This window comes from Homarus americanus, unplaced genomic scaffold (assembly GCF_018991925.1).
Source record: "Homarus americanus isolate GMGI-L3 unplaced genomic scaffold, GMGI_Hamer_2.0 scaffold32583, whole genome shotgun sequence".
NCBI lineage: Eukaryota > Metazoa > Arthropoda > Malacostraca > Decapoda > Nephropidae > Homarus > Homarus americanus.
This window is the reverse complement of record NW_024713129.1, coordinates 2463394-2478277: the sequence shown is the minus strand read 5'-3', so window position 1 is coordinate 2478277 and position 14884 is coordinate 2463394. Positions and strand designations below refer to the sequence as shown.

The 14884-nt window shown below is 40.3% G+C and overlaps 1 protein-coding gene across 1 annotated transcript in view; it reads right to left on the bottom strand.

The window, feature by feature from the left end:
* LOC121866172 (proteasome subunit beta type-7-like) overlaps positions 1-14884 on the bottom strand; it is a 76880-nt gene that overhangs the window by 11443 nt on the left and 50553 nt on the right. Inside the window, exon 4 of the mRNA XM_042365777.1 lies at positions 10841-11008. Within this exon, the coding sequence (XP_042221711.1) occupies positions 10841-11008 (168 nt within the window). The remainder of the gene's footprint in view (positions 1-10840; positions 11009-14884) is intronic.

The following is a 14884-nucleotide window of genomic DNA, read 5'->3' as shown; positions in this document are numbered from 1 at the left end:
TTCAATCAATCCAATCATAATTTTGGGTAGATATACTACAGTCAACCCTCACTTTATGCGGTTAATTCAACTCACAGGGTACCGCGGAAAGTGAGAAACGCGTAAAGTGAACAACATAACATATGGGATTAATTGAAATAGAGACCGGGCCAACCCCCAAACTCCACTTTTTGACGACACACAACTATGTTGTAGTAAAAATATTATCTTAACTTTATGATGGTATGCACACTCAATTAATAATTAAGAGAAATATCAATAATATTAGGTTTTTTAACACTTACATTAGTAGAAAAGATGGCTGGGCACACGGGGATGGGCGGTTGGTTCCGAGGCAGAGGGCAGATTATTGGCCCTCACCTGTATCACTTGTATCAATTGTATCACTATCCACCACAGAGGCTTGCAGGGCCTCTTTGTCAAACCCCTCAAAGTCCATATCCTCACTATAATTATCACTATCACTGACTTGGGCCGGCTGTGGTGGGTGGCGGGTGAAGAACTCGGTAATGTTTTGATGACTGGGCGACCTTGTGTGCACCATGCTCGCGCCGCTTACACAACATGGCGGATGGCGGGAGAGGGCGGGAGGTTTGGATCCAAAAATGGCGCGGCTCGCCAGCCGCTCTCCGTGTAAAGGGGTACACGCACCGCGGAATGTGAGCATTCCTGTTTCGGCAGGGTACCGCATAAACGTGGAAACGCGGAATGTGGGACCGCGTAAAGCGAGGGTTGACTGTACTGTATAGAGAATACTTGTAATTGTTAAGTACTGTAATGAGGTAACAGTCTTTGTAAGGGCTGATTTCAGTTGACCCGAAGAAAACCTCTGCTACAACTATCAACTAACGTCCTGGAAGACGCATGGTAATTTTCAAGGTATATTTTTTGTCATAAAAAGTGCATTTTTTAAGCCAAAAAATACGGTATGTTACCGGCGTGCCGGCTACGAACCCAGGCCGTTATTACACTACCTTTGAACATTGCCGTCTGTGCTCTGAATACTTTCAATCGCTTTGCATCGTTCCTATTAATGTGCATCACTGTTATTGTCATGACTTTGGCGTGGTATTGAGTACTGTACGGACTGTTCATTACCCTGTACTCTTGTGATATTGTGTACTAATGTGATTGCTCCTCCCTCCCTCTCCACACTGTATTCCCTTTTAGCTTTTGACCTTATGATAATTATAATTATTATTATTATTATTTTTTTTTTGGCACAGTCTGTATGAACGAATGAGTGTGCATAGGAAATTGCATAGGTTCAGTAGGAGAGACAGGAGTAGGAGGGATAGAGTTGGAATAATCTAAGGTGGAGTTAGAGGAGAATAAGGTGCCAAAGAGATTAACTTTATCAGGGGGAGAGTTGGCTATAGAATTATCAGGATGGAAGAGAGGAGGAAAAGAGGAAGTGCTGAAGTTATGACAGATGTTTTTGGTTAAGGACCAGAAAGATTTACTAGAAGAAGAATTAGTCAGGACAGCAGTCTTTCCTTTTATAAAATTCCGTTTGGCCCTATGATTCACGTGTTTTGTTTGTTTAGTGTAAATTTTGTTCTTTTTGGGAAAATTTAGCTGTTACCCATAAATACTGTATGAAAAGTATGATTACAGTATGTATTACAGTCAAATGAGTGACGTGTCTGCCTATTCTAGGTTAAAGATGACACGATCTTTCACAGAAGAAAAAACTTACCTCCAGACTTGAACCCCCTGTACCTTGGTAATATAGTCCTCAAATGCGAAAAAAATACTAAATTCCTAGGAGTTATTGTTGATGAGAAACTTAACTGGAGAAACCACATACAAACCATTCACAGTAAAATCAATAAACAGTGTGGTATCATGTATCACACTCAACAGTCACTCACTCTCACAGCAATGAAAGAAATCTATCATGATCTTGTTTACCAACACCTGATACACTGTCACACACTATGGGGGGCCTCTGGCTCTTCAAAAACACAATCTCTGGTTACTGCACAAAAGAGAGTTGTACGGACAATGACCTACTTGAAAAAAAAACAGATCACAAACGAAAAATTTGCTATATTGAAATTTTTAAAATTCGAGGATATTAACACTTACTGCTGTGCCCTCTTTGTTTACAAATCTATCAATCACTTGCTTGACAATAATTACTTCCAATTCCGGAATAATCAGAGATACAACTTAAGGCACCCAGAGCTAGTAAGACCACCCCCCATGCGCTCCTCTCAGTCCCAGACCTCCATAAAATATCACGGTGTGAAGGTGTGGAACAACTTACCCCCACACATCCGAGCAAAGACTACGCTCCCTTCCTTTAAATCATCTCTAAAAAAATATCTATTGTCGAAGTATTAATACTTCTTGTAACACTTACTTTATTTACAGTACCTGCTTTTATTGTACCACCAAAACCGTTTTATCGGAAATTATCATGTAAATAAATAATTAATTACCATTGCAATAAACATAATTGCCAACTAGACATAATCCTGATAGCTCTGTCCTCTTGTTCAACCTTATTACTGTACATACCGTGTTGTGCTGCTCCCCCATTATACAGTATTACCCCGCCTAACGTGGTTTCACTTAGCGCGTTTTCGCATATACGCGGTGCCTTGCCAGAGCTGAACTTTCACTTAACACGGATTTTTTCCACATATACGCGGTGAGTGTCCGGCTCGAGATGCTATTTTTAGATTTTGCCCACGCGCCACCCGCCCGCCTGCCTGCCTGTGCTCCTCGCCTCTCCCTCCTCCTCCCTCCGCTTGGGCAAGCCGCGCGGTAAGGTTGCGCAGTGTGTGTCTTTGTTGCGTTATCACTGACGTCATATGACGTATCGGACTGTGATTGTCCATGCATCCCTACCCCCCTCTGCTGCTAGCTGTAATTGGCTTAAAGTATTATGACGTGACCACCCCGGGGAGGGAGGGAGGGAGGGAGGGGGAGGGAGGAGAGACGATGCTTGACCTAGCTGCGGCAGTTTGATCCCTCAAGGCCACACCGTGTTAACGCGCATCCATTGTTCCGTAAAATGGCTTCCGCCGGACCACCATCGCCCCCAGAGAGAGACCTTTCCTTACCTGGACCCAGCGGCACTAAGCCAAAGAAGACACGACGTTCATTAAGCTACGAGGTGAAGTACCAAATTGTTCAAGATTTGGAGAAAGGAAGACGGCAAGTTGATCTCGCGCGCCAGCATGGCGTCAACGAATCTACGATTCGTACGATCAAGAAGGATGCAGCCAAGATCAAAGAGCACATGAAAATCACAAAGTCTGCAGGTGCTTCATCTATCAGGTATTGCCAGAACAGGGTGCTGGCAAAAGTGGAAAATTTGCTGGTGAGTTATTTGGTGCGTCAGGCGCGACGCAACATGGCGGTGGACACGCGCTCAGTGCAGGAGTACGCACGTGAGCTATACGCAGCAGTGTCACGTAAACTGGGAATTGCAGAGCCCAAACCCTTCAATGCTTCCTCTGGTTGGCTGCATAGGTTTAAGAAGAGGAACAAGATCACCAACATCAACATTGGTGGTGAGGAAGCGAGTGCTGACCGTGTGGCGGCTAGAGATTTTCCTCCGTTTTTACGTGAGATTATGGAGGAAGGACAGTACAGTGACGACCAGGTGTTTAACATGGACGAATCTGGTCTTTTCTGGAAAAAGTTACCTTCCAAGACCTTCGTTGTCCAGTCTGCCAGCAAGGTAAGGGGTCGGAAGTTGCAGAAGGAACGCATCACCGTCCTGTTTACCACCAATGCCTCCGGTACCTGTAAACCAAAGTTATCGGTGATTCACACAGCCCGCAAGCCGCACGCCTACAAGAATATGGACATGAACAAGCTTAATGTCCACTGGCTAACCGCACGTAAGGCGTGGATGTCCTCTTCTCTGTCCCTCTTCTGGTTTGACAACTGTTTTGTTCCCGACGTGAAGAAATTCTGCGAGCAACAGAATGTTCCATTCAATATTTTGTTGCTCCTTGACAACGCACCTGGACACTCGCCCCTACTTATGGATCGTCACCCCAACGTAAAAGTGGTCTTCCTTCCTCCCAACACTACGTCATTAATCCAGCCCATGGACCAGGAGTTGATCTGCAATGTGAAAGCTGCGTACTCTGCAAAGAAGTTCAAGCTCCTGAACGACTCTACCAACACCAAGGATGAGTTGCGTAAGCTGGGTGACACCGACAGCGAGAGCAAAAGCGACGAGGACAAGGAACAAGAGGCGGTGACTCAAGAACTTCTCGTCAAACAATTTTGGAAGAAGTTTAACGTTAAACAAGCTGTAGACTTCTTGGTGGAGGCATGGGATCTGCTGACTATTGCTACGATTCGTCACGCATGGAGACATGTGTTGCATGGCATACCAGGTGAGAGGAGGAGTGAACCTGTGACTGGTGAGGTTCAGACTGTTGCAGTAGCAGTGGACCTTGCCAGAGAAGCTGCGCTCAATATTACAGCTGAAGGCTTCTCCGAGACCACCAACAAAGACATCCTGGAGGTAATCACAGATCCTGAAGTGACTGCCGACGAGATGTTGGAAGAAGAACACGCCAGTGAAGAGGAGGAAGAAGGTGCGTCATTCTCCGAAGAACCTAGTTTAAGTCATAGTGATATTAAGTGTGCCATAGAGTTTGCAGAAAAAATTAAGTCCGTCCTTTCCCGCGACAATGACGATGAACGCTATGAAGTCTTCCATACCCGACTGGTGCAGGCTATGGAGCCATACATCAAGGTGTATCACGACAACATCAACACCAGCCGTCAGCAAAGCATAACCGAGTTCTTCGCCCGCAACCCACCACAGCCAGCCCAAGCCAGTGATAGTGAAAGTGAAGTTGACTTTGAGGGATTTGTCAGGGAAGCCCTGACAACTGTAAGTGACAGTGATGTTGATTCACCTAGTAATGGTGATTCACCTGAGGGCCAGTAATCTGCCCTCTGCCTCGGAACCAGCCTCCATCCCCGTATGCCGACCCATCTCTTCTACTACCGTAAGTGTTCCACCTAACTTTTAGTTTCTCTAAGGTAACCTTCATTTTTCCTATGTTAACCTTTATCTTTCCTAACCTAACCTCTTCTATATTACTTGTTTTTTCATACCATCATAAAGTTAAGATAGAATTTTTACTACAACATAGTTATGTGTCGTCAAAAAGTGGAGTTTGGGGGTCGGGCTGGGTTCTATTGGAATTAATCCCATATGTTCTGTTGTTCACTTAACGCGGATTTCACTTAACGCGGGACCCTCTGGGTTCAATTGACCGCGTTAAGTGGGGTACAACTGTACTTATGTTTTTAAATTGCAATATATATATATATATATATATATATATATATATATATATATATATATATATATATATATATATATATATATATATATATATATATATATATATATATATATATATATATATATATATATATATATATATATATATATATATATATATATATATATATATACCGTATATACCCGTGTATAGCACGAGTTCTTAAGACCAAATTTTTGGGCAAAAAGTTGGGGGTCGACCTCTATACGGGTAATAGTTTCGTTAGGTTGAAAAATATTTACCAGTAACTACCAGTAAACAATGGAAACGACGCACCAACGCACCACCCGCTGTGAGTGTCGGTACAGTTGCCAGGGCAGATCTCTTGCGTCATCATAGCAAGCCCAAAGTAGCCAAATGCATGGTATGGTATGCACAGGAGTATGTAGAACATAAAGTATTCATTTTTAAAAGTTTATTTATAGATACATAAATTTTTGTTAATTAAATTTGAAACATCAATATGATGTGAGTCAGGTCATCTACACACAGTTGCCAGTTTCAAAATTTTCCTTTTAAAATTTTAAGTTACCGAGTATTTCTTTTCCCAAATCGTTTTACAATACTGTAGGTAAAACAGTATACTATTGTGCAAACCCCACAGAAAAAAAATTAACAAATGGAGACACCAAAAATGTAAAAAAAAAAAATGCTGTCTGACTTGCAACACTGTTGGTAGGGTCAGGTGGTTCTAACGGTACCTGCCAGGACCCGGTAATCAAATTTATAACAATATCTAACCTCAATTACTGTAGTTTATCTGATGTAGGCAATATGAAGTAAAAAATACCAGTTAAAGTGAGAAATTGGAAGAGAATAAACAAGAAAGATGTTGGGCTATTTTTGGTAGGGCTGAGGGAGAGAGTACCAGCTGTTTGGTCTTTTTTGGCGGGAGAGTCACGCAAATATCCGTACTAGTATTTGTTTGGTGTTCTGTATTTTTAAAAATGAATACTTGTAAATTAAAAGTACCGTAACATTGTATTATATAAAATCTTGTCATATTTCTGGAAAATAAGAAGCAAGAAAATAAGAATACACCGGTAAACACAATTTCAACGTACGCTAAAATTAAAAGCTGCTTAAGAAGGGCCGATGCAAACACAAAGCCTTCGCGACCAGGGCTCTGCCGTATCAGTTAGACGGTACACGTGTTTTTCGAATCGTTTTCAGTTAAAAAACTTTTACATCACAAGTGAATTAGGATAGAATATTAATTGAAGGAATATCTTTTGAACGATGTCCACTTTCACGTTGGCTCTGGTAGCAAAATATTACATTTCCCATATTCTCAGAAATAAATAGTAAGTTTTCGCTTGAAACGGATGTATTTCTAATGTAATTTGGATAGACTACATGCAAGAAATGAAAAGACTTACCTAACCTTCCTTTGATAACAAGAGATGTTACTCGTATTTTAATAGTTTTCGTTAAAATACTGTTATATGGAAGACATTCTATCTGCTACTGTGTTTATTATAATACCTTCCATTTAGAAATGTATATTTTTGCTGAAACACATAATGACATGCGGAAAGTGGATAAAATTCAGGATGAAACAATGACTTTCGCGAGCCTCTTGCTCAAAAAGATGTTACCCGTGAATCACTTTTAAATATTTAGTTAAAAACTGTTGTATTGTATTACAATAATATCCCACTGACTTGAATAAATATTGATACTATTTCTGAATATTTTCATTAAACCACCCGCACCATTTTGTCATCGCCTCGCAGCACCAAACAGCTTTCTCCCAGTCCTTTCCTTGAACAGAGGGCGGCTAGAGGTGCGCCATCAGATTCAATCGCTTTCTGAAGTTAAAAAACTGTTACATCACACGCATCTAAACCGCGCCTTGAATAAAATATAGACATTCTAGAATAAATAGTAGTTTTGCTGAAACGTGATGTATTTAAATGTAAAATAGATAGAGCATATACGAAAACAAAAGACTACCTAAGCTCCGATGTTCTCTAGATGTTATTCGCTAATAGTTTCGTTAAAATTCCCGTTATATTACAATGATATTCTATTTATAAATGGATATAATACATTCACGGAAATGTAATATTTTTTGCTGAAATGACGAGACGTATTACAGTGGAAAGTGGATAAAATTGTGATGAAAACAATGACTGGCTTTCTTCGCTCAAAAGATGTTACCAGAATCACTTTTCGAATGGTTTAGTTAAAAACTGTTGTATTACAATAATATCTCCCTCCTAATTGACTTGAATAAATACTCTTGAATGGAAATATTAATATTTTTTGTTGAAAACTACCCGCTGCTTCATGCAGTAGTGCTCGTGGATAATAAATGGAAACAAGTTTATAGGACGTAGTGTTTCTGTGCCTTATGTTCTCACCAAAAACTTGGGTCGCACTCTATAAACGAGAATATCACAAATCAGTCCATTTCATAGACGAGTATATACGGTATATATATATATATATATATATATATATATATATATATATATATATATATATATATATATATATATATATATATATATATATATATATATATATATATATATATATATATACTGTATATATGTATTTATTTATATATATATATGTGTGTGTGTGTGTATATATGTATATGTATGTGTATATGTATGTATAAATAAAAAAATAAAAAATAAATAAAAATAATAAATAATAAAATAAATATATATTAAAGTGATAACTGTGGTAACACTATGAGATGTACTTATTACCACCATGCTAATGTACTATTCCAGATGATACTAAATGTTACATAATACTTCCTTGAGATAAATGTATAGTATATATCAGGTGCCTCAAAGAGAGCTCAGGTTCTCAAATGGCTCAGCCATGTTAATATTGTTATTATTATCCACTCTGTATCTATTTTTCTGACTAAATAAACTGTTTCCACACACACACACACACACACAAAAAAACAAAAAAACAAGGGAATTAAGACAGCAAGCATGAGGAGTGAAGGTCTTCGTGTATGACACATCTGCGTGTGTGTAACTGCATGGTAGCCAGTTAAATATCAGCTGTTGTGGAGCGCTTGACAACACTCATTTCCATTCCATCTCTCTCCATACTTTAAAATGTTATGTTACGTAATGTTGAAGGGATACAATTTTGCTCAATTATACTTATCACAACCTCCCTAAAAATACTTTAGGTTTCGTGCTTATTCAAGTAATCTTCAGATCATGAGACCCACTAATCCCCCACCCAAGAACAGGTGACCTGACATTCCATCAGAAGGTAACTAATATGAGACCACTAATCCCCCACCCTACCTCCACCTGAAATTGTGTCAGGTCAGGTCACTTATATGAAACCCACTAATCCCCCTCTCCATGGGAGTGGAAAATAACAGTGTGCTGTAACAAAGCTTCATTCATGCCCTTATTATATAGATTTTTAATTTTTAAATAGATTTATTTAATCAAACTTTTAGATCAACTATTCTGGATTATTATAGTAAAGAAATGGAGTTTCATTGCTAAAGTTGCCTCCAAAAAGCTGGAAATGCTGTACAGATGCCGTAACTACTTCACTCCTGAGCAGTTGCTTCAAGTTTATAAGGGATTCATTCGTCCTAAATTGGAGTACATTGCTCTCGTATCCGTGGTGGCTCTTCTTCTGTCCAACTGTTAGATAGGGTGGAATCATAGGCATTTCATCTTATTAACTCTCCTCCTTTAGTTGATAATCTCTCTTCCCTTTCTCTTTGCCACAATGTTGCTTCACTCTCTCTCTTTTAGAGGTACTTTAACAGGCAATGTTCAGTGGATTTGGCATCCTGTGTACTGTCGGCAAGGCCATGGGCTTGTAACAATCGTCTTGCCCGTGGTACCCACCGTTTTTCTGTGAATGTTAATCACACTAAAATAAACCGTTATAGTACATCCTTCTTTCCTCACACAGCCAAACTGTGGAATGCTCTGCCTTCTGTGTTTCCATACTCATACAATCTGTCTCCCTTCAAAAAGTTGGTTTTCCAGCATCATCGTGGTGTAGATTAATATAATCCTCTTTTCTTTTTTTAATTTATTTTTACTCTTATTTTTTGCCCCCGAGGCCCCGCTGTGGGCCGTTGACTTGCGCCCGGGTGGGCTATTCCCAGTAAAAAAAAAGAACAAAATTCTAATTTTTTCTAAAAACCAGTTTTTGTGATATAGTCCAGAATGCGACGCCTAGCTTATACCTAGGTATGCTAATGCCTAGCAATAACTCGCCAGGCCAACATACAGGCAATTAAAACATCTATTAATTACTTAAGAAGTAATATTAGGAGGATAAGTCGCTACCTGGCAAAAAATTGCAATTCTCAAAACTCCCTCCCTCAACCCCCATCATGCACACTGCCACCATCATCTTCTTGCCTGGCGAATCAGCTGTAAATACACACAAAGAAGGCTCCGCAAATTTGTGTTGTAATAGCTGAAATACTAAGTGCCACGAGGAATTTATATACGGTATTTAAACAGTGAGGAAACAGAGTGAACTGCATTTATGGACTCTGGTAGTTTACTCAAGGAAACATCCCAGCACCCAAAAACATTCTGGAAAAGTGGGCTAGTGTCCATCTGTGCAAGATGTCTAGTTTAGACACTCGGAAACTTTTCCCAGTAACCGGAAAAGATTCCGGGGATAAGGAATTATTCCGGGTTTGAGAAAGTCGTCTGGTTAGCCAGAAATCTCTCATCCCCGGAAGTGCTGTGCACCTATTGTTCCGGCTAATGGGGATATCACAGTAGAGTATACAATGTAATGTATGAACATGTAGAGTGCAGCCACTATACTCAGTACAGCATACTGGCGCATCGTCCACTCGCAGCAGACCCATCGACCCTAGAGGGTCAATTATTGCTATTTATTGTCAAACATTTCTCTCGTCATGGTTCACCCCCTCCCCCCCCCAAAAAAAAAATAAATAAATAAATTCTCAACAGATCTACGCGATTCACATGGGTCGCCTAAAACGATGAGGAAAAAAAGCGGAGGTACCACATCCCTGAAGATTAAAAGAAATAATCATTATAAAGTAAAAAACAGAGTGAATATATATTTCTTACGTCAGTGGTGTTAGCTCACAATCATGGGAGGGAGAGGGGGGGGAGCGCACTCCTGTGTCCTTCGTGAAACGATTGCCAACTGGCAATGCAGTATTTTTATTTTTATTTTATTTAATAGTATTATTTTTATTAACTCTTCACATTTACATTAGACTGCACAGGGATAAGAAGCAACACTAATCAGTGGATACTTAAAATTCAATGCCATGATTGGCGACATTGTATAGAGAGTATAACCTGTGGAGACCTGGGATCCGTGTCTGTGAAATCAGTGGCTGACGAAGGTCTACTGTATGTCAAATAGAACCAATATTTCCAGAGCTACTGACTGGAGCTACTTATCTCAGCCAGTTCATTGTTGAATCTTCCATCTTCAGCTGCTCTTTCCATTTCCAGGGACAAATATCAACCATTCTAGGTTCAAGCATTCACACTTACCTCCATATTTGGCTTCCAACGAGCTTCAAAAACAGACATGGCAGCCAAGGATCCTGAACCCATGGTAGTATATGGGAGGCGATCAGTGGAACCGTGTGGATGGATCGAGTATATGTGGGAATCATGTTTGTCAACACCTCCCAGCACCAGTGCAGCACCTACGTAACCCTGTAAGAAAAAAAAAATATATAGCTTTAAAAGAGTAGCTAAAGAAAGAAACAAGGCACTGTGCAAGAAGTCAATATTGGTGTGGATAAGAATCAAGAGCTGATTGAAACTTACAAGTGAGAAATATTAACTTTGTGAGACTGGTTATTTATTCAATACTTGAAAGCATAACGATGAAATGATCATGCTTCAGATTTAAAAAAACAGCTTTATATAATACTCCTCCAATTTGAGGGTTAAGTTCGTTGAAAACTGAGTGTTAATGGAATCCGCATCTGAGGAACTAAATATTTAATGAGATTAAAAAGAGTTGGGGAACGCCACGACGTAAATTCTCATCAGCTGACTCATTGACATGTGGATGCCACCGCGCAGCACCAGCTGTGTGTATGCTATTACGTTACATAGAGAGGGAGTGCAGCCACACAGCTACATATACCCATAACCCAGAGCCTCAACACATTCACTTCCCACATATATACACTGATGTTCTTCATTTTTCTTATTTTATAGTTTTATACAGTATTATATTTTCTTTATTTCTAAGCCACATTAGAGTATCATAATGATTTTTCAACAACTCTTATAGCTTCATTACAAGTTAACAACATACAAGGCAGGCAGGCTACTGCACTCATACCACTTTCTAACTTATCAAAAAATTTAATTTTCTCATTCTAATGTGGTCACTTTATGGCTTTTCTTTACTCCAGCATCACTTGCAGATACTGTAATGTGCATTTAGGAGCCATACTGTTCAAGGGTTTGTTTCCCCAAGGAACAGTAAAGACAGCAAAAAGTATACAGTATCACTATGAACAGCACAGCTCTTCACCCGAATACAGCTTACACGAGAATGATGAGACTGGGGCTGAGGGAGACAACTCGGGAGATGCGAGAGGGAACCACGCTGTGTTAACTTGCTAACAAACAGCGAAAATTTGAATTTTTCGTGTTCGGCAAATACATTTGTCACATTAATTTTGTGTGTATTAGTGAATTCACGTTGTAAGAATATACGTTGGAGGCGGGCTTACTGTACTGTGAAACCTAGATTTAACAGTCGCATCCATTATGTCCTTTTCAAGCCTATTCATTAATCGGTTGGTGGCAGCCAAACAGTGCAGAGCTCCTGCAATTCTTTGATAAAATCTTTAATTTACTGAACTCACAGCTATTTTAATTAACAATGGTGTCTAATAGAAGTGGAATGAAAAGGAAACAATGTCCTGACTGTTACGGAGAAATTAAAGGTCATTGAGAAAACAGATGCCAGCATAACTACAGAACCAGAATCATGGACTATTTTACCAGTCAAAGTGTTAAGACACAAAATAAAGCAAAGAAAAGCTTAAGTATATTCTCTGCAGTTTGACGTGAATAATTAAAATTATAAAAATTAAAAGAAGCTGTATATAAATAGTATGTCCAATGGCATTCAAGTGATGTTGCTCTTCATGTAAATCATTTAAAATTTATTAAGCATGTGGCATTGGAGCCTTGCTACAAACACTGAAAACTCTGAGGAAGAGAGTAATTTGACAGCAGCTGAAGAGATCAACCAATTGAAAATTTATAGCATCTTAAATCCAGTTGTGCACCTATGCTCTTCTTAAGGTAGGATATTCTGTGCTTACCATGCATAGACATAAATACTTCCCAAGCATGTGCTGTTCTCCACTGTTACCTGGGTCTTCCATAAAGGGGGCTGGAGGCACCAGGGTGAAGCCCTAAACCCCATTCAGTAAAAAAAATCTTGCATGGCCCAGCAAAAGCAACAAAAGTGGGTTAGCTACATTCTCAGTATAACCCAAACCAAATTTTCACCAAAGAGCTACCGAAGCCTAGGAAATCTACACATGCAACTCGATACCAAGAACGATGGTGTAAAACCACTCTCTACATACCAATTCAAAAAAGGAGGAGAAATTTGACTGATCGATTGAGGTACGTAATTACATCGCTAGTGACACAACAGCTTAGGTCATATGCCGCCGATTTAAACAAAACACTAGGCTAAAAACAAATAATGCAAGGCAAAAAAATAATTATAATTAGCGTAGAACTTTCCTGAAACTATTTAAACATTAATAGATAAAACTCGAAGCTTGAGTAGAAAGCCGGCTTTCTCCATGAAGGAGAGGACGTCCCCTTCATGCTCACTGCTCATTCCCAGCACTCGGAGAGATGCTCACTACGGAAGAGCTTCTTAACTGGGGCACTCCACCAGGAAGTGTTGAACAGTCAATGGGACCAGGGGTGTCCTTTCCATTAAAAAAAACCATGAATGAGCCATGTGAGGCCAATGCGAAGGCGGGCCAAAGCAGTCTTCCAGCAGCGCGACACATCCCTGAAATCTCCAGGTCCCCAAATCAGGACAGATGCCGTGGAGCTTGTTTTCTCTGACGGCATCCCATCAGCGTTGCCAACTAGAGGTAGGTAGAGGAGAATGATGTACCACAGGGCAAGAAGCAGCTGCTTTTGCACAGCGTTAGCTTGCTCATTCCCCTTTTCCCCCACATGGGTCAGAACCCAGCAAAAACTGGTGTTCTGGCCCCGATGTCAAATGAGAAACAGTCACTCTAAATTAGCTATAACAAAGGGATGGGATGATGAGACACTAGCTATGACCTGGAGAGCACTGCAAGAATCACTACAAATTTTGAAAGCACTATAAGGTTGGGTAAAAATAATCTTAAAGACAAGTAAAATACCTGAAAACTCTGCCATAAAAATAGATGCCATAGTGGGGAGACTACTATCCGACAGAAGTTATGAAAGACTTCCCGAAAACCCACCTCTGCAGCATCAAACTTACAGCGATAGGTGTAAACAGGGATAATCCCTCTGTGAGAGGAGGTATGCTCTAAGAAAAAGAGAATGAACCATACAGGGAAGGAATAAGAACTAACTTTCATTAAAATTCTGACAAACTTGAACTTCAGAGAGAATCCACAGAGCGGCATTAGGGAACCACTTGGAGCATATCTGGACAAAAGGAATACAAAGAAGAAGCACACCTTCCCTTCCCCTAAAGCTAAAGGTCACAGGAGGCTTGGATTACAAGTGTAGTGTGGGGACATAGTCTAGTCAACTGCACAAGCGTTGGTTACAGACTGCAGAAGGCGATGGAGACAAAACCAACACTGTAGCTGGAGACAATGGCGTCGAAGATTAAAGGGTGGCTCATCAGCAACCATCAGTAGACTTGGGATTGGCGAAGAATTGAAGACACTGGTTGCCAGGTGCACCCCAGTATGATAAAAAGAGTTCGGTGTATTGAGTTTAGCCTCAGTGGCTGAGGAGTACACCTCACCCCCATAATCCAGTTTGGGTCTAACTAGCATGTGGTAAAGGTGTAGCAGAGTTCCTCAGTCAGCACCCCACCAACTGGAACCCATGCTGCTACCCCATTTATTATGATGGTAATTAGGGCCACTATAAAGACACTGCCCTGAGGAACCCTGTCCTCCTGAATATGTGGTGCTAATATTTCTGTGGCAAAGCAGACACTAAAAGTGTGACGGCCCAAGAACTGACCAATTATTTATGGTAAATTTGCCTGTAAGCCAAAATTGTCAAGCTCCTTAAGGATGCAGAAACTCCAAACTGAGGTGTATGCTTTCTGTATGTTGAATAAAATGCAGACGAGATGCTGGCGACAAGCAAAGGCCTCACAGATTGAGGACTCAAGATGAACAAGAGCATCTGTTGTTGAATACAACTTCTGGAAGCCAGATTAATAAAGTGAATGAAGAGCATTCTTCTTCAGGTAGCATATCAATCGATAGTTGATCATCTTTTCCACCAGCTTGCAGATACGGGTCAGGGCTATGGGGTGATATTCCAGAGGATGAAGACCTTCTTTTCCAGTCT